Source organism: Drosophila mauritiana, chromosome 3R, assembly GCF_004382145.1.
Source record: "Drosophila mauritiana strain mau12 chromosome 3R, ASM438214v1, whole genome shotgun sequence".
In the NCBI taxonomy this organism is placed as follows: Eukaryota; Metazoa; Arthropoda; class Insecta; order Diptera; family Drosophilidae; genus Drosophila; species Drosophila mauritiana.
Window position 1 is genome coordinate 26,901,709 of NC_046670.1, and position 26,019 is coordinate 26,927,727.

The following is a 26,019-nucleotide window of genomic DNA, read 5'->3' on the forward strand; positions in this document are numbered from 1 at the left end:
TCCTTTCCCATCCTGACGCCGGTGTCTCTTTAATGGAATGGTATTTGGCAGCAACAGCCGGACAGGCGTTAAATTGCCCGGAGTCAGTGCAGTAAGCCAAAGGAGAGATTTATGGCCGCACAATTACCAAAAGGCTGTTACAATGGCCCATAGATGTGCGAGTTGGAGTGGGAGAACTATCCCTGGTGGCCAAGCAAAAAAAATACACAGTGAGAAAACACAAAAACACAAGTGATACAAATCTATGATAAAGTATAAAGGAATAAGTCCATCGGAATTCCTGTTAACTCGCCTCTCATAAGTGTGATTCTATCGCCTAGCTAATTAGTTTATACATTCTAGTCACTTGATATTTTCCGTGTACTCCGGAATGAAGAATAACGTTCCTTATAAATTTCCCCCTGCATTTTCCGCACCGATAAGGCAGGCTTAGTTATCTGGTCACGTAGTCGGCAGCAGTTCGATCGTTGAATCCTTGGGCAAGTCCTTATTAAAGCCGCGTTATTAATGCGGCTGAGCGATGAAGTTATTCACTCGCTTTCGATAAACCATGCTGGCCCAATTTATTATGCTAATGTTGCCCCTTTTAGCCTGCAATCCCCAAATTTGAGCGGAAATGTTTGTTGATTTCCGGGCGGACTGAAGTGGCCGCTCTGACGTCAGGATAATTAACTGTGAATGGGGCAACACTTTAAGTTGGAAACACGAGCATCCCCCGCTCGGAAAATCCAGCTGAAGGGGGAAGAAAAATTTCACACACGTGTAAACTCAACAAAATTGGAACGTAAAGCTATGGGAATTTTCAACCACTTGACGTTGATGTGGGCAATTTCTGTCTCTACTTAAGGAATTTAATTTGGGAAGCCGAAACGGAAAAGCCAGTTTGTGGATGAGTTCTTCGTATCCTTGGGCAATTGTTTGCTTATCGCACAGCCTTGCAGCTGATTCTGTTTTGATGAAGTCGCTGGCTCTTTATCTCTATCTCTATCTCTATCTTTACATCCGTTCTGTGTGCTGTGACCCCATCAACGTCAACATTGCGTATACGCAACGAGTGTCGCCCATTATTTGTATAAATATTTTCATCATTCCTGCTGATGCGGCAACAAAATGACAAATTCATAGTCACAGCTGAACCCGCTGAATCAACTTGTTTGCATATTTATTATTTGTACCTTGATGGAAGCGGCGAGGAAAGCGTGGGAATGCCGGGAAAAACTGGGGGCAAAGCGGACGAAAAGCTTGTTACAGCTCCACACATGTGTGTCGTTAAATTATGTCCTGTGCACGAGTGGAAATTGCATTTTGATTGGCTTGTTGCTGCCGCAGATAGGACAGCATCTTCCCATTTATTTGGCCCTCAATTCCCCGGCGAAGAGTTGGGTTTGATTGCACATGAAAACGTTTTTATGCTGCGCATAAAATTTCCGTTGCCAAAGCCAAGTTCTTTCGGACAAACGGAACGTAAACGTTGTAAATTTGCCAGCATCAAAAATGGATCTTCAACGTTATCGAATTGCGAAGCAATCGCTTGGCAATACACTGAAAACACTGAAGGTCTAGAAAATAATATATTTAGCACACTTTATTCAAAAGACTATGCTGCTGCATACTTTTAGCCACCTTTTTTGGGTTAAATAATAAGAACTTAATAAGTATAATCCGTGCCTTTTAGCAAAATTATGGCCTACACGTATCCAAGTGGCATCCAACTTTCATCTCTATTGTAAGCCCACTTTAATGGCCTTAGGTTCTTCGTAGGCAGTTCATAATTTGATGGGAAGCCGCTTTAAGAACGGGCTTTAAAAGTTGATGGAGTGCTCTCGCTTTTGGCCTGTTGTGGGTTCGGTCGAGGGTTAAGAAGGTTTCGAGGGCGGGGGAAAGTGCCGGATTACCATATTAACATATATCTGCGGCAAATGCCAAGGCAAGGCCTGTGTGATACGCACAATAAAACCCGATAAATCCGCCCGAAATCACAAAATGTTGCCAACTTGAAGACTTTTTCACACGCAAAGAGGTGACTTTTCCGGCGGAGTGAGAGGGACACACGCACACAGGGCTTTTCCCGCTTTCTCCTACGCTCTCACTTCCACTTTAGAACTTTTTATACGCCGTGGAATTATTTTCCTGTGCTTCCTTACTTCTTTTCCTAATGTCGAGTTTTCCTGGCCGTGCGTTGCATATTTGAATAAACGTCAATGTAATTGACACTTAGCGGAGAAATGCGAATGGCTCGTGAAAGGTGGAAGAAAGTGGAGAAGGCAGCAGGAACAAAGATGAGCGAAAAAGGGTGGGGGCGTTGCCTCTTTTTTTATTTGGGTGGCCAATCTTGTGGGGTTTCCGATTTTCCCTTCCAAGCGGAAGTCAACGAACTGAACGCGTGTCTCCTGAGTGTGTGTGTGTGTGTGTGTGTGCTTACCTGTTTATTTCCGCTTCCACCTGTCTCTGACAGGCCGTTTTGTCCTCGGTCCTTCGGCCAGCAAATTGCGTAATTTAGCTCACGAAATGTATTTTCCTTTGCCATAATTTTAAAGTTGGCCAAGAGTCGGGCGAGTCGGGCCATAAACATCAGCATTATTCATCCGCCCCATTTGCTTTTTCACCGTAGACCGTTCGCAGCCGCATAATTCTGGTAGATTTAATACTTTGTTCTACGCATTTTTCCTTTTACACGGAAAACAAAAGATAAACGACTTGATTTGAGAATATATAGGAAATTTTTAGTGAAAATATTATGGTTGAAATAAGTATCTAAATGGAGTTAATACTACAAATTATTTTTGGATACTATTTTTAGGCCCTATTCGGGGTCAAGGAAATCCAACCTTCAATACACAGCTATAAATACACGTGCCGTGCGATTTTGGGCACTGATGTTCCGAAAGGACCTCCCCCTCAGTAAACACACGCACCCCCCTCACCCAACCAACACCCCCTCCTTTCATCGCCCATGATGTGACAATTACCTAGCATACTTTTTTGGGGGGCCGGCCCTGACATTTGTCGGACAATAAAAAGCATGAGCAAAAGGCAAATCAATTTCACCTTCTCGCCGCCTATTACAAAATTTATTTGTTTGTTCGCTGAGCTTTTTTTTATGGCGCTTCGATTTAACAGGAAAAACAAGGGGAAAATCGGCAAAACAATAAGAACAACATCATCATATGTTTTGTTGTTCCTGCAAATATTTTTGCGTCGCATTTGTGTTTGCCTTTTATTTTTTTTCTGTACCCCAAACGTTCTCACTTTCTCCGCATTCTTTTCTCCCCCCGTGTGTGTGTGTGTGTGTGAGTGTCGTTGACTGGTGAAAGTGAAAGTTCTGCTCATTTTCCATGCCATTGCACGAGCCTAAACGGTGCTCTCTCTTGCGTTAATGCTCTCGCTCGCTCTCCCCGGGGGATTACATAACGCGGCAAAAGCGAAAGTGAAAGCCGAGTGGTTCAGGAAAAAGAAAATTCGAGTTCAAGGTCCCTCGTAGGCCGCATGCTCAAGAGCGATTTGTGCCGTTAAAGAGAGAGCATTTCGCTCTCTTTCTGAGCCTAAAAGTAGGCCGCATTGGAGTGAACTGGAGCTGGCTACGATTTCCCAAATGCCGCCACTCCCCCCTCCCCCCTTTTTCGACCCACTGCTTTCTTTTCTCTGCTCAGGGCGTGGGTAACAAGTTCCTGCTTGCACCAGAAAATCAGAAAACAGCTGAGCGGAGAATGTTGGAGGTGTGAGATTTTGGGGCGGGGGCGGCACGTGTACCGTTATGCGAAATGTGAAGAGCGATTGCAGGTAATACGGCTATCTGGTAAATTGTCTCCAGGTGGTGGCGCCTCCTTTTTGTGCCAGACGTTTGCTTTGTTGTTTCAACTGCTGTGTTCAGCGATAAAAGAAAGAAGAATGATTCGGGGAATGAGGGTTTTCTTTATTTGAGGGTGTTCTTACCATCTCGCCTTTTAATTCCAAATTAACGTTTTCTTTTCTCCCACTAAGAAATACAATTTCTAAAGAAGCTTTAAAAATGTATTTTCGTTATCGATAAATATCAATCGAATCGATAAGCAATATCGATATTACTTAAATGTTTATTTTCTGATTTTATTTTCGAGTTTCCCCAAGCAGAAAGTCTTTTTGGGAACGCTAAAAAAAAGATGATAAAAAAGGAGATAAAGAAGGGAGTGGGAAGGAGAGACAAGCATCTTATCGGGCTCAAACATTTGGCATTGCATAATTTGGGGCGCAAACGGCTGGCAAATATTCGAGTTCTCTGAGCCCCCAAGACAGCAGTGTGGTGAGCAGAAAAGCCGGAGGGAATGGGAAAAGTTTCCCATCGTAATTGTAAATTACGCAAGTGGAGAACCGAGGGAAACCCGGAGACAGGGCCGAGTTATCAGAATGGAAATGTTTTTCGGCAGTTGAGGGCGTCAAAGCGTCGGCCCCGAAGAGCAGACAAAAGTCAATGGGAAGTGAGGAAAACACGCCAACTACGCATAAAACTAAAGAACTTTCCGGGTCCAAAGTTGACACAAGCCGCTGTCGAAGACAATAAAGAAGACAAACAGCGGCTCGATAAATAGAGAAATGAAAGAGTTCTGGGGAAAGTGGGGTCTTAAGAAAGTGAGAGGATGCAAAACATATTTACAATTGTTCCTAAGATGTAAGTCATATCTTTAATCAAAGTTGGTTTACTTATTTTAGTTCGATATATCTAAAGATGTCATCGCCAGATATATTTTCAAATTAAGCCATAAAATTCAGGAAAAGTTCTATTATGTTTTTCTAATCCTTAATGACACTGTTGAATTAAATTTGTTGGTTTTTTTTGCGAACATTTAGACACATAATTCAGAAAATTCAAAGACATAACTATGACGACACGGATAGCTTGTGGAATATATATCCTTTCCCCCTCCGATGGAAGGTCAGCCCCTCGCCACAGCTTTTGGGCCTACGTGAGCTGGAGCAATGCCAAGGCCTGAAATTGTTTAAATTAATGTGCTAAGATCTTACAGATAAACAAATTCCGGCGATCTGGCTATTTATATTAATGATAATTTGCCGTGCTCGACAAACCGCTTGACTATAATCGGATCAGAGGAGCGCATAAATCGTTGGCCTCCTCTCTTTTCTTCCATTAATTCTTTTATTTATTATTTGGCTGCTGCTGCTTCTTGCTCCACTTGCAACATGTGACCCGTTGGGATGGGGATGCTAGTATCCCACGCAATTCGCTTTAAATCTAATATTATTTTAATAATCGCCAGCCTCTTGTTGTTTTGTCACCATTTCATTTTTTTCCATCCCATTCCGCTCCGTTCTCTTAATTCAATAAAAAATTGTTTACAAAAAGCAGCGGGCGAATCGCTGGCGGCATCAAGTGGAATAGGTCTATTGTGACCCATTACCCTGTTCGAAAAGAACACTTTGGGATTATTGCAATATTTTTAAAGGATTTAAGTGTGTTTAGAGCTAAATAAATATTGAAAACTAAAAAAAAGGGGGATTTTAGCTGCGACTTCAGCTACTTTCGTAACTAAGCAGAATGCCACTAAGTCTGCTACACTTCTCATAGATATCAAGATTTTCTTTTTACAGGGTATCCCAGCTGCGAATAACAATTAGTGCTAGCGAGTCACATGAATTTTGTCGCCGTGTCTAGATTGATTCGAATGCTTCGCGGTCTTGTCGATGCCGAAAGCCATTTTCATTTTCACTTTCGCTTTCATGCGGCCAGCGTGTGCACACACAGAGAAAAATCAGATGGCATTCGTGATATTAAAATATGGAGAATGCATACACAACTGCTATATCTGTTCGAAAAATATGTATTTCCGATTTAAATAGCTTTACAGTTTTTTTTTCTTTTTGGGATAACGACACATTCGGCAAATTTGTTGCCGTGCAGCGCGGAATCGGAATGAAAATAGAAGTGGGAGGCATCGAAAACAGCGCGTGGCATGAGAATTTCCAAAATAGCCGAAATGAAAAAAGCAGAGTACAATTCTGGTCACATGCAGAACGATGAAAATGCCGGCGGGAGTCGAGGGGGAAAAGCGAGGCACGTGGGTTTATTCCATTTCCCAGCCAGCGAAAAGCCAGAGAAAGAGAACCGGAATCCGAATGGTGGAAGAGCGCGGGAAGAGGCTGGAGCATGCGATACACATGTTCCTGAGTGACTTTTGATGGATGCCACGCCTCGGCTGTATATCCTACATCCTGCAGGACCCTCTTTTATTTGTTTTGCTTTCCTTCCCGGTTTTTATGCTGCCCATTGTCCCTTTTTTTAAGGCCGTTTTCTTCTTATCAATTTGCGAGCCAGTTTATTAATTTTCCCGACCCAAACTAGATTTATATTTGTCCCACATAACGACGTGCATAAATCAGTTGGACATCTGCAGAATTTTTGGTTATGAGGAGTTTTTAGAAGTTAAGAATTGGGAGTTTTTTTAAAGGTTTATATTTAAAAAGCTGATCCCAACCACTCCCAATCCGATTGTGTGCACTTTCGACCATCGCGTGCCATTTGGTCATTATTAGTGGGCTCTTTTAGATATTATTTTGGCCAGACATTGTTTGGACAGCAGACCAAGTTTAATATTAATTCGTGACCGAACGCCCCCAAAAGTGCCCGCCCACCGGAAGGGGAGCAATCAATGGCCCAGTCTTCGGCGGACTGGCTAACTAGCCGAATGAATAAATGAGTGAGCGAATGAAAATGGGCAAATGGCTTTTCCTTTGATGACTTCGTTTTGGAGCCAATTTCCCGACTGCCGTCGACATTCAATTGCGGCGCTCTTGGCCTTTTTATTAGCGTTTCGCTGTATACAAAGAAGTACTCATCATCATCATCTCCGGCATGCCAGCCATCAATCATGCCACGCCAAATTGTTTAGAATAAATGTTGTTTTAACTTATTATTATTGTTTTGTTGTTACTTGCGTGTCGGCTGTCTGGAAACATTCTCGCTTTTTGTTGCGGTGGCTTGTTATTTTAATTAAGCGTTTCATTATGTCGCTAATTTGTTGAAATTAAAGCTGGGGGCAAAAAAAAAGCTAAACCAAAAACACATGACAAACATTCGGTAGCAGAAAAGCGACAAAACGTGACACAAATTTTGTAATCTACACAATTATTCGATGGTGATACCATCTTCATCGACATCGAAACAATATTTAGTCATCCAAATGCTACAGAGCAAGAAAATAGCACAGAATAGTAGTGAATATTGTGACACTTTCCTGTTGCAAAGGTATTAAATATTTCTTTCTGTGTACGCAAGCCCATACTAACCTTACGTTAAAGTGTTGCCACTTTTTTTTTAACAACAGATGATAATTGTTTATTTGTGTTCCCACTCGTCCCCCCAAACATCCATCATTATCGGCGTATCTGTATCTCGACTATAACTCATCCGCTTTCCTGTTGGCGCATGGGTGAATCCCCCGCTCACTTTTTCACCATCTCTTGGCGGTGGCTTTTGTACCTTTTGTTGGCTTCATTTCGCGGCGCTTAGATAAACATACAGATTCAGATACAGATACGGATACAGCTACCGGGGAATCAGATACATTTATGGGGCAGCAGGACGTGGAGGTCTTTTCGGCCTCTGTTGGCCGAGAGCACACAAAAAGTGTGATATATAATAGCCAGCTGTCTCCTACCATTCCACGCAGTTCTTCCTCCGACAGTTGTCAACACTTGAGTGGCGTGTTGTGCTGTCCTTCGTCCTGCGAAAAACATAAAATCCATGGGCTGTCACAAAAGGATAAATCAATATTGGCCTACCACTAAGATTTGGCCTTTGATTCGCTGTTGATTCGGTTGCTCGTGAATCGCGGATTATCCAATGACCGCCGCCCCCACAACGAGGCTTTCCGATCGATTTGCGTCAGCTTTGATAATCTTATCTGGCCCCCAATCCGCAATTAGCTTCTGGTCAACTTATGGCCCATTTATAAACCATTCAGCAAACCATTAACGGGAGTTCAATGTGCACTAGGGAAAAATGATTACATTTAGCAATAGCCAACACACCTAAATAGTGATAACAGCAATAGTTATCTTCATATCATTCCTGAGTTTAAATTCAGCTTTCTTTTAAGACTACAATGGAATTATAAACCAGTTTATCAGAGTGTCTTTCTTCCCATCCACTCCACAAGCCATTCAAACACCTGTTTGCCCAAACATTTCGAACAAATCTGGTTGATTGATCATGTATCTTCGGGTTGGATATTCCGCACCATCGATTGAAGCGGAACCGAGACACACAGTAGCTGTTTAAGTAGGTAGAAAAAGGGAGGATATCGGAAGAGAACCCCCGAATTATCTGCAGAACTCCTTCCCCCTACCGCTTCCATTTCTCATCTCTGTTTTTTGTATGAATGCCTCGTCATTGGCCATTGTTTTTGTTCCCTCTTTTCGGGCCTTACTTGCAAACAGAAAAAACTTGATCTGCTGTTCGGTTTGGTTTCTCGTTTTCCTCCACATCACTCCCCATAAACGTGTCCGCCTTATCATATGTTCCCCGCTTGTATTTGTGTCTGTGCATTGCCAAATCTTTCGCCGACTTTTTGTTTTCATTATTTTCGCAAAGTGCTGGGAGAGCCGCCCGTGGAAAGAAGAAACCAGTTCCACCAGATGCCGGCCGGCACACAAACGGCGAAACACAGACGGCGGCACACATTCGCCTCTGCCTGCTCACTTTTTGCACTTTTTCGAGCGGTAGCATTGGTGCCCCGTGGATCCGAGCACCCCGCCAAGCACATACCCTCCGATCCCGACTCTCGATCGCCGGAACAGACGGCGGCTCTCCGACTCACTCGCTCCGCTTTGAGTGGGCTTTCGAGCAGTTCATGGTGCTCGGCTCGGCACGTATGCCAGATTTGAAAAGTCCATAACCAGACCGGCCCCAGACCAAGACCCACAATCTGCTGGGGGCATTTCCATGGAATTCCAAAACAACGTCTGCACCTGCTGCCCCATGAGTGACTAGCCTGACCACCACACCTGCGGTTAATTGAATAGGGCCAGAAACCAGAATCTAGCAATTACCAATTAGCAATGAGTAGTACACTTTGTGGATGCAGTATCTTGAAGATATTGATTCTGCTTGGAATTTGAATATTTGTATCTGAAGTTATGCTACTGTGTTGACCCCTGCTGTGCCTATCTATCTATGTGTCTGCAAATCCAGTAGAAGCGACGTGAGTGAAACGGCGTCGCCCCTTTCGATTTCACGAATTCGACGTCTATTGAGCTCGTTTCGCAAATTGTTGGCAGAATTACGTGGCAGCTGAGCGAGATGGCAACAACATTGGGCTGTAACTCCCGGCGGAACTTATGAAATAATTCTCCAGATGCCAAGCATGCAAAAGGTGGGGCATCGGGGGATTTGGGGGTTAGCAGATACATATGTGTGCATGCATCTGACCGATTTGCAACTGCGCAAATGATTTACTACGCTCACTCGAGTCTAGACCCAGTGCTCTCGATATGGTCATGGGTTTCGATGTGGATCTGGCTAGAATCCATGTGGGCAGATGTGCAATAGCTATCTGCGCACATAAGTCAATTTGCTTTCTGTTTGATTGCCGGATGCCAGCAAACATTTAGTAGGGTATTACTTGCTGAAATTATTTCGACTAATGAATGTACTTCGTTCACTGAGGGTTTTCAAAATATGGTGATAAAATAATTTTGATTAGGAGATGAATAACTTTGCCTCAATGAATCAAGAGCTCGATTTTTTCCCTGGAAACCAAATTCTTGATTCACAATTGCTGATTGCAACAGCTTTAATCGACCTGCGTGTATTGTATGTTCAATAAAAGTATTACGTAAAGGCTTTCCCCGTGCTTCAATAAATTCGCATATAAATCCAGCCAGGTACGTCAGCTTCGATTTGAAGAAACTGAAGCATTTGTTTTTGCGGTCGAATTCCACGGAGATAAGGTTTCCCCCCAAACCGATTTTGCCCAATCCCTGTGTCATGGTCTTGAGTCATCGTGAGACTATATTGCTTACGACTAACTTCCAGCCCAATGGACTTCTGGGGGCTTGTCATTCCGAAAGGCGGCCGAGTATGATGCAGCACTTTGCGATCTGACAAACGGATTGCATTTGACGGGGTGAGTGGATGTATATGGAGTATACAATCCATGGAGTATATACATAGTGTGTAGACCGGTTTATCTGGACGCCTGATTTATTTGGGTCATATATTCCGGAGTTCCTGGGTGCATGCTTTTAATGTGATTGAAGTCCGACGGTTGATTTGTATTGTGGCCAAGTGAATTGCAGAACGCTTCAGCTTGTCTGCGGCGGCATCCAGTCCCATTTCCTCCCCTTTCCGGCCAAAAGTCCCGCAGACGCCAATGCAGCATCCGAAAATAAACTCGAAAGGGGTGAAAATTCCTTTCCAGCCAGCCAAAAAATGTCTTTTTCGTCCGGCTTTTTCTTGCTCGCCTTCCTCCTGGCTCGTTTTGTTTGGTTTTGGCACACTTTGAGTTTATTTTTAAAACAATTTCCACTGTTCGTTTATGGCTCGCGAAAAATTCCCATCAAAGATGCGGAAAATGTAGCCACTGACAAGGTGATAACTGCTCGATCTCGTCCAGTCGACAAGATAAATAATAATCGATTCATTAAAGGGGTCGCTAATGGATTGAATGGGAATGGTAATCGCAGGCAGCAAGCCAAAATCCAGTTCACTATCATAATATTATGTCTATAAGACGCAAAGAGGTTGTTGCCTTTAGAACTGAGAGAACACAACATTTTAAAGAATTTAAATAGCAATTCGAAGTTTGATATTTCAATTGATATTATATTTATAAGAAGGTTCATTTGTCGAGATTTAGATTGAACATCATTTGCAATGGACAATAATTTGTTGCTTAATGTATCTTTGTCTGATTTTTTTTGCCTCCAATTATTTATGGCTCGCCTTGGTGGGGAAAATGTTTGGCCCGAATTTAATTTGAATTTATTTCTGTCCTCCTCGGCGGCAAAAACTGCATAAACATTTCGAATTTATTTGCCTTCATTCCGACTTTAATATGGTGTTTGCCATGTTCTTTTCTGCTCTCCATCGGATTTGTTTGCTCTGGTTTGGGAAACACATTTCTGGGGATATTCTGACATTTTTGAGGGGCGTGTGGGAGTGGGAATCACCTTTCGACCGCCCACATTCGTTCACCTTTCCCCCTCCGAAATTCCCATTTAAGTGAGCTTTTAACGAAGAGGCTCACGAGATTTCATCAGCGAGTTGTGTAAATTTGATGCACTCGAGAAGTGAGAAGACAAATACCACTAAAGGCGATATACCCTCACATACACGCACACACGCACTGACACACACTTACGCACTCACCTACACACTTAAACGCTTTATTTCGTTTTCAAGGCAAATCGTAAAATTTCTGCAAATACTTTGCTCGTGCTTCGTCTTTTTCACTCGTCTGCTCTCTCTTTCACTTCGTGTTTCGTCCTGGCAGGCCTATTATTTATCCTTCTCTCTCTGAATGTATGTTAGTGTGTGTGGGCTTGTGTGTCCTTTTTTATGCCTATCACGCAATGGCTTTAGTTTTATGGCGAAATTAGCGAATGTCGACTCGGGCAATGCCAGCTCATATTTGTGAAATATTGGATTATGACCAAGCTATACAAGAAAAAGAACTCGTTGGCGCACAAATTTTCTGTAGTTCCATTGTTTTAGCAGGATCTTTAACTAAAATTGTCAAAATGGCACCAAATTTTTAATTGCATGGTCACACTGCTGAAAAGGAAGTATATTGTAATCGATCGCTTCCAACAATTTTTTTTTACAAATTTTTTCTCTATATAAAGACAATCCTTTCGTGTGGCAGCTGCTTTCGAGTTGTTACTGTACGGGAAATTGAAAAAGCAATAAGTTCTTGTTTCCAACTGATAAATATGAATATTTGTGGGGTCTTTTTACGACTTTTCGTTCTGTGGAGTGGGAGGGCGATTCCTTTGGCCCACGCATCGATTTCCGCTTTGCCCATTTAGGACTTTTTTCCCTGCATTACTTCTGTCATACTTTTAGGCGCCTGTGAGGCCATGAATAAATACAATATAAATACCTGGACACTGGTAATACGAACTCATTTTGGCGTTATCATCACAATCAGCTGATATTGCGGGTTCAACGTTTAATGCTTAATTTTGGTGGGCAGAATATTCTGCTCTTTAATTTTTGGAGAAAGGGAGATTTTTGAGTGGCAGGGGTTTAGTTTGCGGTGCTCAGCTGATTTGTTTGGCATAAAAACAATAATAAATCGCTGGTGAATATGAGAGAAATATTTCAGCTCCCTGCTTTCCGCTCAAGATTCAGCCACAGAACGAGTGCTTCTGGGTGGAAAGCACTCAAAACTCAGTGCGCCGGCGTTGCGCTCTCTTCACTCAGAACGCGCTGCTCTCTTGGGGAGCCGCTCTCTATTTTTGGCGTCGCTTCGCTGGCGCTTTGAAAAAAGCCATCGCTTTCGGACTTCCACTCATTCGTCTCTCAAATTTCGCAGCGCTCACTTCACTTTTTCCGTGCACTGCTCCCCGAAAAATATAAAAAATTATAACTTGAACCGAAAAAACAGAGAGGCGCACTAGTGACAAAAAACAAAAAAAACACAAACAAAACTATTAACTAAACTCTGCCGCCGCCGCCGTTGCTATCTCGCTCGCACCTCTCCGATCGCCGCGCCGTGCTTAAAAACAATCGCCGATTGACGTTTTGTTTTACTTCGCCAGCTGCCGTCGAGTCGAGTCGAAGTGCAAAAAGTTAAATAAAATGCTTAAAATCCACGCAAAGGAAAATACTAACTAAACACGCCCGGACGGAACTGTAAATATTTAATAACAAAATAACTACTCTAAAGCCAAATAAAAGCGCTGAACAACCAAGTTCAAAAGGTAAAAGATCAACAGAAGCGAAGTTAATAAATTACATAAAAAGCCTGCAGTTTTTTTATACACCTGTGAACCTCGTGAAAAAATAATAAAAAGTCAGCCTGAAGAAAATAAAAGCAAGCTAAAAAAATACAAAAGTTGACAAAAATAAACTTAATCACACACACACGCGGGGGCCTATATGCAAATTATAAAAAACATATAATTGCTATTTTAATCAGCCGCTGCCTGTGTGTGTGAGCGATTATCAAAATCTGAAACGGTCCAGAGCAAAAATAAAAAACGTCAAAATACCCAAAACCCATAGGAAGCTCATTAGAAAAGTGTGCAAATGTTTGTTACACGCGGAATGCAGAAAAGCGCCCGAAAAATTAATAAACGATCGTATAAAAATACGGAATATGAAAAGTAAATGCAATAAAACAGACAAAGTTTTACACAACACTCGTTCCTAACCTGTAAAATGCTCAGCTGCAGCGCTGCAGCTGCGACGCCGACTGCAACAAATTGCATTCTGCGTGCATTGTCCAAAAAAAAGAATTCCTCTCTTTGCTCTCCTTCTTCGTTTTGCTGTTCGCCACATTGCAGTTGCAAATTTGCATTACATAAATTCGCTGAGCATTTGCATTTGTTTATTAAATCTTAATGGTGTGTTTTACGACCAAGAGTGCGTGTAATTAAACAAATTTATATTTTTTGCTGCTGCAATCGATTACACAACTCTCCGTAAACTCAAAACACAATTCTCAATTCTCCACTCTTTTGATCTCGTTTTACTGTCTTTTCGTTCATTCAATTTACTGCACACACACACTCACAAGCGCGCACAATTACTGCTATTTTAGGGGGGCTGTTCAAGCAAAGGAAGAAGCAGAAGAGGGGGCGCGGCAGGGGGACACCCGTTATTGCCCTGCAATTGAAAGAGGGAAACAGAATAAGAGGAGCAAAAAGGAAAGGAGAGCGAATTTACAGCCTCTCGCTTTTCAGACAATTTGTGTTTGTTGTCGTCCGCTTGTTTTGTTCCTCTCTTTTTATGGTCGCCGATTTCTCGTATCTCCACCTCTGTGTTTTCCGTTCTTCGACGCAATTTGTTACACAATAAGAAAATGTGTTTGATGCAACATCAAAGCTCGCAAAAAGGACTTCCAAGCGATAGAACACTGTAGCAACAGATGCATTTGCTTTCAGCTCAAAAATTAAGAATGTATAGTATAGGTTCAAATAACTGTCAATTTCCTATTGATTTAATTAGAAATTTCGACACATTCCGAACGAAATCCGGTTAAATAGTTATCTCTGCCACTGTTCCGATTTATTTTTTCACCTTTTGCTCAACTGCAGCTCGTCTGGTTGCGCTGGGTAGTCAATTTGTGCATCTGCGAAAATCGCGTGGAAAAGGGGCGCGGCAAAAGAACATCAGGCGATCGAGCTGCGCTGCTGACTTCGCACTTCGAAAGTCTCGCACTTGAAAAGCCATCAGAGCACTCGAAGATTCGCCATCCGCGCAACACGTTCAACGTTCCACAATTAGTACAACTTCCACTCGAGTTGCACAGTTCAAGAGTTGAGAGGAAAGATCGCGGGTGCAGTTTCTATCTGTATCTCTTATCAGCAGTTGTTCTCGAACATTTCATCAACCCATCGGCACTTCAAATAGCCTGGAGTGTTTTTTGCAGTGCCCATTACAATTACAGCAGAGGGCGTAACGATAGCACACCGTCATAAGTTAGTAATCAGTGAAAAATCCATAAACTAATCTCAAAAACATTGTTTTTTTTTCATATATTCGTCATGTGACGATTTACGATGTATACGATGTTACGGAATAACTGAAATAGTATTAATTTTTTGTGTTGATGGGTGTTTAATTCGCTGCAATTTGATTTGCGCAATTAAAAAATCATTCTATTTCCTCAACTATGGCATGAGTAATCGGGTGTAACAATACTAATTGAGACAGTGACGAAGGCAGTGATATATTGTGTGATATTGTCTTGTAACAATAATAAATTTGTAATCCAAAGATTCATTTGCAAAATACTTGTAAACAATTTGAGCTCAAAAGCGCAAATTGAATGTATTATTATTCAAGTTTTCATTCAAGCGCATTCCTTGTCATACAAAAGATGTGTTATGAGATCCCATTGATTGTTACCGGACAGCGCATTCATTGTTTTTTAGCACTTCAGATTAGCTAGTATATTGAGCAAAAACACAAATATCCAAAAATAGCCTCGTTTCAACTGGTTTATAATGACCTTTCGCCAATTCGAGTGGCGCATTGTTGGTGCTATCATTTCAACCGTAGCTGTACGTATTTACTTGCGCATTTGCGGAGACCTTCAATTAATAATGTGATGTAAGCCTCCTCCGCCACGAAAAGGGGCAGACCCACCGGTACCGATCGTCGGTTCTAACTGGTTGGGACTGGCCCGTGTCAGGCGACGGGCCACAAACAATTGGCGAGCTCAACAATGAAGATGAAGCAATTATTTAAGTGTAGCAGCAGCCCAGATCCAACTACATCCATCTATATCTATAGGTTGTGACTGATGTTGTCCACTCAATGCCTTCCGGCAGAATATTGGGTGGTGGGTGTGTTCTCTGGGCGTATGTCACCCAATCCAACTAATCAATCGATTCTTGTCGAATTGCGCAACTCCCCGCAAGTCGTGTGACATTGAGCCTCCTTTTCCGCCCAGAAAGTGGGCTGGTCACCCTGGAGGAAATCGTAGATCTTCGATTGCCCAGTGGACAGAAGACAAAAGACCCTACACTTCACTTCAATGTCGAGCTGCCCCTATAACCACTTCTCGAACGACGTATTTTGTACTATTTCACCAGAGGGACGAGCCCCCAAAAAGTTGCTCCGCCTGTATTGCTGTTGTTGCGCCCACTACCACTGGAAATTATAAATAATACTCGGCTGTTTGTTTTGCCGTTGGTGTTGGTATTCCGCCTCATCATGTCCAGCACTCCAGACCTGTGCACACATATAGTATAGTTATCGTGCGATGGCGCCTTTATCGCCAGATCAGTCGCAGCACGCATTCCACGGGGGCTTCACGGGGGCCCCACGGGGGCTTCACGCGCCCAGCGCTTGACTCTCAGCCACTCCGTGCATGCACAGTTTTACGGCCGTTTAACGTAGGCAGTCCGGACGGAGACGTCGTCGCCCGTCCGCCGTGCTGCAGATCAGGCTGAGTCGGCCGATCGCGCGAATGCCAGTATCTTATCGCAGGAGAGGTGGAATGAAAGTTCCTGAGACATCACGGCAGTTGCCGGGTTCTCTACGGATTTGGGTCTGGTTGCGGTTCCATCGGATTACTGATTACACCCTGTAGCAGCTCGGAGCTTATCAATCTGGGTCTGGTGCCGCTGTTGTTCTTGGGACACACCCACCTAGTGGCATTGCTATCTATCACGACTGAAAGGAACAGCGAAAACAATATGAACGATGCCCAGCCGTTTCTGATTTCGCTTGGATAATTGATAATTGATAATGCTCAAAAATCGGTCTGGCATTGGGGAAACGTGACTTATCGGCGGGCGAAAATTTTCCGATGGCAGTTTTGAAACTTAGGAAACCGCCCAGAAGTCGCTAATTCTGAATAGGAATGGTCGCTGATCACGTTTGACCCAACGCTACACGGACTTTTACCTGCAATAAAGGTGCACTAAAAATAGTTCTTTGGGAATTTTCCACTGATGATGATGATTTGGAATTTAGTATTTAAGTAGTTTTAGAAACAGGCTTTAAATAGGATCTGCCCAGATATCTTATAAAATAATCCGTAGTAAATCTTTGCTATTTTAATCCTAAAGAACGTAAATAGAAATACCACTTGCTGATAAATGCGAAAACATATATTATTATTAAAAACCTTTATCTATGAAAGTCTGAGTCTCAATTGGTGAACAGTGTTATCAAAACAGCGTTTGATAAGTGATATTAACCTTTGCAAAGAATGATATTGTATTCCTTGCCATGTTCTCAAACGAAGGGGTTCGTTTTACTATAGAAATACCGGCTCAATTCGGCTCGTTAGGGGACCCGTAGAGTTAATTAGTCTAGTTAATTGGTATTTACTAACCCAGAACGAGTGGCAAGCAGCTGTGTCAGCTGATTGCTTGAAAAGAGCGCAGTATACTCTCTTGAGATACTCAGATACATTGCATTGTTCAGATACTTTCGAACGAATCCCGCGAATCGCTTTTCTCGCCGTGGTGTAACAAACGAGTGCAACGCGAATAAGTTACCGAAATCAAGCATTTCAATTAAACCCAATTCGAATCGCGTTTGTGCCTCTTCATCTTGCAGTAATCTTGAGAATAAACATGAGATATACTCACTTGCTCAACAAACTGCGGCAAGTGAGCAAAAGGAACAACACCACCAAGCAGCTGAAACCGAGAAGGAGCCCGAAAAAGCAGCCGATCCCGAAATAATCCTTCAGGAAACCAAGGAAACAGCGAACACACCTATTCCCTCAGAGCTGCAAGCTAAGCCTCTGCAAATTGAGAGCGAGAAAGCAGAGAAAACCATCGAGGAAACCAAAACAACTGCAACAATCCCACCAGTAACTGCAACCTCAACGGCTGACCAGATAAAGCAGCTGCCCGAGAGCAATCCGTACAAGCAGATCCTCCAGGCGGAGTTGCTCATCAAGCGGGAGAACCACTCGCCAGGACCGCGCACCATCACTGCCCAGCTGCTCAGCGGCAGTAGCAGCGGACTGCGTCCCGAGGAGAAGCGTCCCAAGTCGGTGACCGCTTCGGTCCTCCGCCCGAGTCCCGCTCCACCCCTAACACCACCGCCCACAGCGGTCCTCTGCAAGAAGACTCCGCTCGGCGTGGAGCCCACTCTGCCGCCCACCACCACCGCCACGGCAGCCATAATCTCCTCGAGCAATCAGCAGCTGCAGATCGCACAGCAAACCCAACTGCAGAATCCCCAGCAACCAGCTCAAGATATGAGTAAAGGATTCTGCTCGCTGTTTGCCGACGATGGACGAGGTCTGACAAGTAAGTACCACTATAACCTTCTATAAGTACAAGGAAATGTTACGGAGATCTCTATCTTCTCTACCATGCACTCGGTGGTTTTCATTTCCTAATTAAAGAGCTGCTCAGTTAGATACTGCTTAAATAGTTAATGCAACGTAATCACTTATGAGTATGCTCTTATCAAGAGCTGCACTATATCTCATATTAGTAAGTCAGCAGTTAAACGATAGAGATTTCTGTAACACACCTTGCGCTACTTAACTGAATTCGGTTGTTAGGGAAGGTGTGGTTGAATCAGCTGATAAGTGTTGAAAACAATACAAAACAGGAAAGATTCGCAAACCGCTTTTGAGTAGTTTTTGTTTTTTTTTCGTTTTGTAAAGTGCATCAGGTGCAGTGCTCTGTGCTCAAGGCTAAAGTCAACGCTTTTCAGCGACAAAACAGCGCCAACTTATACATATGCATTCCGGTTGGCTTGTTTATAAATTCTATGCAAAAATAGGCAACAGCCAGAGGGGCAGGCAACTTTGGTGACGCGCGCTATTTGATGTGATTTGACGCATTGTGCGATTTGATTGGTCAGTCGGTCGCTTATTCAGTCAGTCAGTCACTCAGTAAGTCATTCAGTCATTCTGGCGATCGGTCGCTTTTGCCTTTTGGCTCGCTTATCTGTGGCCGCAATTTGCGCAAATAAAACTATTTATTTGTAAAGACACAACCGCCCCGCCGCTCAGCCCGCCGCTCGAAAAGTGCATTAGTAAACAATGTTCCGTTCGCTCGCCTGATAAGTGCACACAGCAAGGTATATAATGGTGCGCTGCATTTATGGACGGCTATATACTGGGGGGGTGGATTCCGATTCCGATTCCGATTCCCATTCCCATTCCCATCCGTACTTAACCGCAAGCCGGTTGGCGATGCAATTGCCCGGCTCTTATGTCACAATTTGCCGGCATTACGCATACGCAGTGTTGTGTTGTGTGTATGTGGAACCGCGGGGGATCGTTTATTGCAAGATTAGAGTTTGACGGTGTTGGTTTTGTTTTTAAGAGTGAGGATCGCCGCTATGGAATGGGCCAATATAAATGGCACTGTAAAATGGGTCAACTTAGGTAATCAATGTTCTGAATGGTGACTTATTGTGTATACGCCGCGTGTTACATCAAATCCTATTTTTGATTTCAATGCACAATAGGCCTTATTAAAATTCTACCCTTGGCATTATTTATGGGAGTATCTAGTTAATTGTTTAATTTTTTAGTTTAGCAGGCTATACTCGTTCAGTTCTCGATCGTAAAAACATTTCTATAATATTTCCCACTAGAAATCATATGATTAAATTATTCAGAAAAAACGTCACCGATTGTTTTGCCCACTCTTTTCATTTCTCTATTGGAATATTTGTGTATTTCGAATGTTTTTTGTGCCCATCGAGTGAATTTTTCCACTCTTTTATTTTCATTTTTTCGCTGGCAGCTTCTGCCGCCTGGTGACAAAAAACAGAAATATGAATATTAACTTGAGCCAATTAATATGCTAAGCGATGTGGCTATCATCGGGGGGAAGGCGGGGGTCCCCCTGAAAAGAGTGAAAACCAGGGGCAGTGGAGAGCTGAATTTTTGGCGCGTGTGCCAAGGTCCGTCGATGGATCAAGCGCTGCTGTCTCGCATGTGTAGCCTGGGTAGCCCGAGTTCCCCTTTCCAGATCCATTGGCCCCCCGAAATGTTGGGGGTATTTTCCACACTTTCAAGTGGACCTGCAGCCTCTAATCGCTCTCGTTTTCGTTTGTGTTGACATTTTGCTGGGCCTGCAGACTGGGATGTAGAGATACGAAACTTTACTTTACTTTCTTCTAGCGCGTCGGCTATATTTATTTTCGTTGCGTGGAACGTAAATAAACAGGGGAAGTGCCTCGGCTTTATTTTCGTACCGAATCAGATTGCCTTAAGGGGATGATGATGATGAGTAGCCAGTGTTTTTATGTAATTCTTGTCACCGCGTTTGTTTGGTTGTTTGGTATTTTTCCAAACACCTCAAATATTCCGTTCGTCAGCGTAATCAGTTGTAACACTCGATCGCCTCGATTGCCGGTCGTCAGATACTCGCGTTTTCAAGGCGTTTTACAGCACATGCACAGATAATCAGCAGGGAATTCTTCTCGATGGCCACACAAAAGTAACTCGTTGCCAAACAAAAACAAAGTGCCTGCCCAGTGTAATTACCTTATGCTCTTATCCACTCCCAATCTACAAAAGCAAATATTTGTAACGATAGCACACGGATAGGAGTACTCTGGCCATAAATATCAATTGGCCGATACATTTATGGGCTTATTCAGTGGCTGGCCAGGCCAGTTATGCTATGCGAGGAGGAGAAGGAGGTGGATGGAAATTGGGGCTTGGGATCGAAGGGGAATATGGACAACGCACTTCTATCGTGATTAGCACGCGTGATAAGCGCGCCCATCACGACCAGAAGCACAAATGGGGAATAAAAATAACAGACGGTCGGATGGTTGGATTGGATTGGATTCTCCGCTGCTAATCACCCGGGTTCAAGTTCACAGCTGATATGATGAGTCCGAGCCTGATTTCAGGTCTGTGGCGGCTGCTGTGTAAGCTGTCAGTATTTTCGGGCTCTTACATAAAGCTAAATAGCCGGAGCACTAGCTTTCCAGCATCACATCACGCCCTGTCTGTCCCCATTTGGTGGTGGCTCTCTTCTGATCTCTGCCGGTTGCTTCTTAAGTGCCCGTGTCCGTTGTTTACATATGCCGATTCTGATTTGGAACTACGTCACGTCACGAGTCGCCGTCTTCAATTGCAGATGATGACATAAATTTATTTAAATTGAAGCCGTTTTGCTCCCGGCCTCTGGGTTCTGTGTTCTGGGTTCTCTCCAATTGTCCCGAAGACTCCTCGCAGTCACGCGTTGAGCATACGCTGTCGGTATGAATTTTGTGCGAGTGCTAATGCGGCAACCTGTTCCCTCGAAAACTTTCGAATACAGCACACACGCCTCAAGTGCACCGAATGTGGCTCAAGTGCAGAGATACCTTTCACAAGTTTCTCACGACCGACCTCTCATCGGTTGCACACAAAGAAATGCTGTGTTCTTTGAGAGACAGATCGAAAAGGCCTTTAAAAGGCATAAAAACATAAATTAATCTCCGACCAATCAGTTAATATATCTTTATAGGAAAATGCCTTTCAATAGATTCCTTTAGACACTTTGACGCAGTCCTTGCACAATATTTTTTGAAGTGTGACTAGGTTACTTGTTGGCCGGGTGACTCGATGCCTGGGTGACTGGATCACTGGGTGATGGCCAAGAAACAGTCGCAGCTGCTCCGTCCTCTTTAGCCTTGCGTGTAGGCGCAGTTAGCCAGTTAGCCGCTAAATGCCATTCCCGGCCTTGCACCTTGGCGAAAAACAACACATTCGATGAGCTGCAATATATAGAAGCACTTTGCAAATATCTCATAAAATGCACTCCTCGATTCCGATATAGATATAGATAGACATAGACCCCCGATGGGCTGTGTTTTCGGTTCTGTTCAGTTCTGTGTGTGCCGTATTATCGTGCGCCATAATTTCTGTTGTTTTTTCCGCAAAAAGCTTTGCCAACGTTGAGTAGCACTCGAGTGCCATAATTACAAGTCACACTGCCGGGTTGGGGGCTCCATAAAGCAGGGGCTGGGGCTTGCAGGGGGGCCAGACCTTTGGGCCTGCATTGTTAATTAATTTGTTTGTGTCGAATGCAACGACCGCAAGAGCAAGCAGATGCCAGCTACAAGCTGTGCAAATCCCTAACACACCGCTAATCTGATCTTTATTGCCGCTTTCCTGAAAATGGCATTGGAATATGTTCTGCACGGAGAGAAAATGATGCATAGACTAGATTCTTAGAGAGACCGCATCGCTGTGTCGTGCAGAAGATAACATGGTGTGACCATGCATTCAAATATCCACCAAATATTAGGTTGTTTTAGTATGAGTTTTAATAACGGAACTTTAGGTGATAGTAAAAGCATAATGAAATGAGATACATTATTTCTCTGCATGTGAAATGCATTGACTAAGCCGCTTGTTGGTTGGTGAGGAGGCGCGAGCCCATTCCAGGCAATCTGCTTACTATACTCTGGCTTATATGGCTGCCCGGTGGCAGTTGCCGCAGTTGGGATTTATCCGTATTATATATGGCTCTTTGATAGAAGTAAGCGGCTGAGCCAAAGGCAAACAATGCACTCGCACTTACATTCACGAACTTGGACTTGCATTTGAAATTCTATTTGGCCTGCGGTCTCTCCGTCGTTTTAGTTAGTTTTTCATTTCCATTTTGCAACTTAATAGTCGGCACACACAGGCGGTTGGGACCAGTTTTATTAGCATACCATCTAGTATAGCAAACCCCATGACGGGCATGGTATTGGGATGGGGCTGGGGATCGTGATCGGGATGGGTTGATAGCTGAGACACGGCTTAGATGCTCAAGAACTTATACGTATGAGTGGACCTAGGTGACGCACAGGCCAATCTAGCGGGAAGATCGCCCCTGGTTCAAGACCCCTTACTGATAAGGGAACTTGCACCTGATCTGGGGCGATGCACCCGATAGTTACTCAATTCCGTAAAAATAACCTGGAATCCAGCGATCTTATCGATGTTGAGTTCCTGTTTCAGGAGCGTTTGTTTTCGCACCGCTTCGCTTGCATTTATTCCGCGTACGTCAATAGGCCCGAAATGCTGATTAATGAGTCGTCCGGCCATAAAAATCATGGCTCTGCTTCGATTCCACCGCGAAGGCAATTGGAGCGACTAATTCACGAGGGGAGCGCATTGCCTTCAATTAGATTCAATTGAGAGCTGTCAATTAGGGGCGACTCCGGCGAGCGATAATTGAAATTTCGGCAGCACACAAGCCACAATTAACAGTAGACCGAAAACAGAATTGAGATGTAGCACCCCACCGCAAACTAGGTGAAACCGCCACTAACTGAATGTTTTTCTTTTCGATTGTAGTGCTTAAGGAAGAACCTGACGATTTGTCCCACCACCTGGCCTCCACCAATTGCATCCAGCTGGACGAGATGACTCCCTTCAGTGACATGTTGGTTGGCCTCATGGGCACCTGCCTGCTGCCCGAGGACATAAATTCCCTGGACTCGACCACATGCTCCACGACGGCCAGCGGCCAGCACTACCAGAGCCCCAGCAGCAGCAGCACCTCTGCACCCAGCAATACCAGTAGCAACAACAATAGCTACGCCAACAGTCCGCTCAGCCCGCTCACACCCACTCCCACGGCAACCGCTAGCAATCCCAGTCATCAGCAGCAGCAACAGCAACATCACAACCAGCAGCAGCAGCAGCAACAACAGCAGCAGCATCATCCCCAGCACCACGACAACAGCAACAGCAGCAGCAACATCGATCCGCTGTTCAACTATCGCGAGGAGTCGAATGACACAAGCTGCTCGCAGCACCTGCATTCGCCCAGCATCACATCAAAGGTGAGTTTCCTAGACCTCCAAGCATTGATTATCCTTACTGAACGATATGTTTTCTCTTTCGCAACAGAGTCCCGAGGACAGCAGCCTCCCATCGTTGTGCAGTCCCAATTCACTAACACAGGAGGATGACTTCTCTTTCGAGGCCTTTGCCATGCGTGCTCCCTACATCCCGATCGATGATGATATGCCCCTGCTAACGGAGACGGATCTCATGTGGTGCCCACCAGAGGATCTGCAGACCATGGTGCCCAAGGAGATCGACGCCATACAGCAGCAGTTGCAACAGCTGCAGCAGCAACATCACCAGCAATACGCCGGCAACACTGGCTACCAGCAACAGCAGCAGCAGCCGCAACTCCAGCAGCAGCATTTCTCCAACTCCCTGTGCTCCTCGCCAGCTTCAACGGTCTCCTCATTGTCGCCATCGCCCGTGCAACAGCATCATCAGCAGCAACAGGCAGCGGTCTTCACCAGCGATTCCAGCGAGCTGGCGGCATTGCTGTGCGGATCCGGAAATGGAACTCTGTCGATCCTGGCGGGAAGTGGTGTTACGGTTGCGGAGGAGTGCAACGAGCGGCTGCAGCAACATCAGCAGCAGCAACAGCAGAGTGGCAACGAGTTCAGGACTTTCCAGCAGCTGCAGCAGGAGTTGCAGTTGCAGGAGGAACAGCAGCAGCGTCAGCAGCAGCAACAACAACAGCAACAGCAGCAGCAGCAACAGCAGTTACTCAGCCTAAACATCGAGTGCAAAAAAGAGAAATACGATGTGCAAATGGGAGGCAGCTTATGTCATCCCATGGAAGATGCATTTGAGAATGACTACAGCAAGGACTGTAAGTATCTTGGGTGGCAGTTCGGGGATATATATGTATTGAGCAGTCATGGAATGGAGTATTTTAAAAGGAATAGTCAGATCATATTAGAACGGAAGAATAGTCTAGCAATTGGGGGGTAATTATGGGGTGGACATTTTACGACACTTTCGTCTTTTAATAGAAAGCGGCATTTGATAGATTTAATAAAGCTGAATAGATTGATTTACGGCCCTTTGGGACCACTCTCTCTCTCTTTCGGTTTTGAAAATATTCCACAATTTCGCCTCCTGCACTTGGAGAGGCCTAATTTTATGGCAGTCCGCGGCTAAAAATACCCGTGGAAACTTGCTTTATTTTTTATGATATGCTGCCAACGCACACGCACGCACTCCAACGCCTACATGTAAAAATAGAGGAGGCAAACATAAAGAAAGAAAAATTCAGAATTTCAGTTGCGTGTCGCGGAAGATGTCACTTGGTTTAGTTGTGGGTTGGGTTCATTTTCCGTCTGCGCGAACCGCGGGAGAGCTAATTGATGTGGGTCTGCGCGCCACTCCAGTGGTTTGAATCGATTTGCGTAATATTCACACACTGCTCTCTTACCTTTGACACATGTCACGGCACGAGGACTGTGATTGATGCCCAGGAGCTGACGGAATCGGTGACACCAGCATCTAGCCTTGTCAACTGTATTGACTGCAAGTGCTGGGTCTTATGACAGGGTATATCGGGGTATATTGACAGATGCCTGTAGGCCTCTATGAATTTTCCACTAGCTAATCGTGGCTGATTTATGTCGCACACAGCAGGCGCGAGAAAACGAAACAGACTGGGGATATGGGCTACTTGTTGTATATGAAGAGTTGTAGATACAAAGATACTGAGTCAAAGGCAGAACAACGTATATATTTGTAGAATGTGCCCACTTATTTATGTGCAAAATGTTTGAGGCAGCCAAATATTATTGTTTTAAATTAGCACCAATGTCATGGGCAAAGGAATTAATTTTTGGCTGGCATTCGATTCAATAAATTTGGGGATTAGACGGCATATTTCTACTAAAGATTCTTCGCTTCTTATTAACTTTAATTGCTTCTATTTTAGCCGCTAATCTGGACTGCTGGGACCTGATTCAAATGCAAGTGGTGGACACGGAACCCGTGAGTCCCAATGCCGCATCTCCCGCTCCCTGCAAGGTGTCTGCCATCCAGATGCTCCAGCAACAGCAGCAGCTGCAGCAGCAGAACATCATTTTGAATGCAGTGCCATTGATTACCATACAGAATAACAAGGAATTGATTCAACAGCAGCAACAGCAGCAGCAGGAGCAGCTGCAGCAGCCGGCTATAAAACTGCTGAATGGAACCAGCATTGCGCCGGTGACCACCAAGGCCACCATACGTCTGGTGGAGAGCAAGCCGCCCACCACGACGCAGCCGCGAGTGGCGAAGGTGAACCTTGTGCCCCAGCAGCAGCAGCAACATGGAAACAAGCGCCACCTGAACAGCGCGACAGGAGCGGGCAATCCCGTGGAGTCCAAGCGCCTGAAGAGCGGAACCCTATGCCTGGATGTGCAGTCCCCTCAGCTCCTGCAGCAGCTGATTGGCAAGGATCCTGCCCAGCAGCAAACCCAAGCAGCCAAGCGAGCAGGCAGTGAGCGCTGGCAACAGTCGGCGGAGAGCAAGCAGCAGAAGCAGCAGCAACAGCAGTCCAACTCGGTACTGAAGAACCTGCTGGTCAGCGGACGCGATGTAAGTGCCGGTTACTGCA

The 26,019-nt window shown here is 44.5% G+C and overlaps 1 protein-coding gene across 1 annotated transcript in view; it reads left to right on the forward strand.

Annotated features, from left to right (window-relative positions):
• LOC117143554 (protein similar) overlaps positions 1-26,019 on the forward strand; it is a 61,542-nt gene that overhangs the window by 26,795 nt on the left and 8,728 nt on the right. The window contains exons 8-11 of the mRNA XM_033308296.1: positions 17,237-17,940; positions 22,944-23,434; positions 23,502-24,267; positions 25,354-26,000. Of these exons, the coding sequence (XP_033164187.1) occupies positions 17,237-17,940; positions 22,944-23,434; positions 23,502-24,267; positions 25,354-26,000 (2,608 nt within the window). The remainder of the gene's footprint in view (positions 1-17,236; positions 17,941-22,943; positions 23,435-23,501; positions 24,268-25,353; positions 26,001-26,019) is intronic.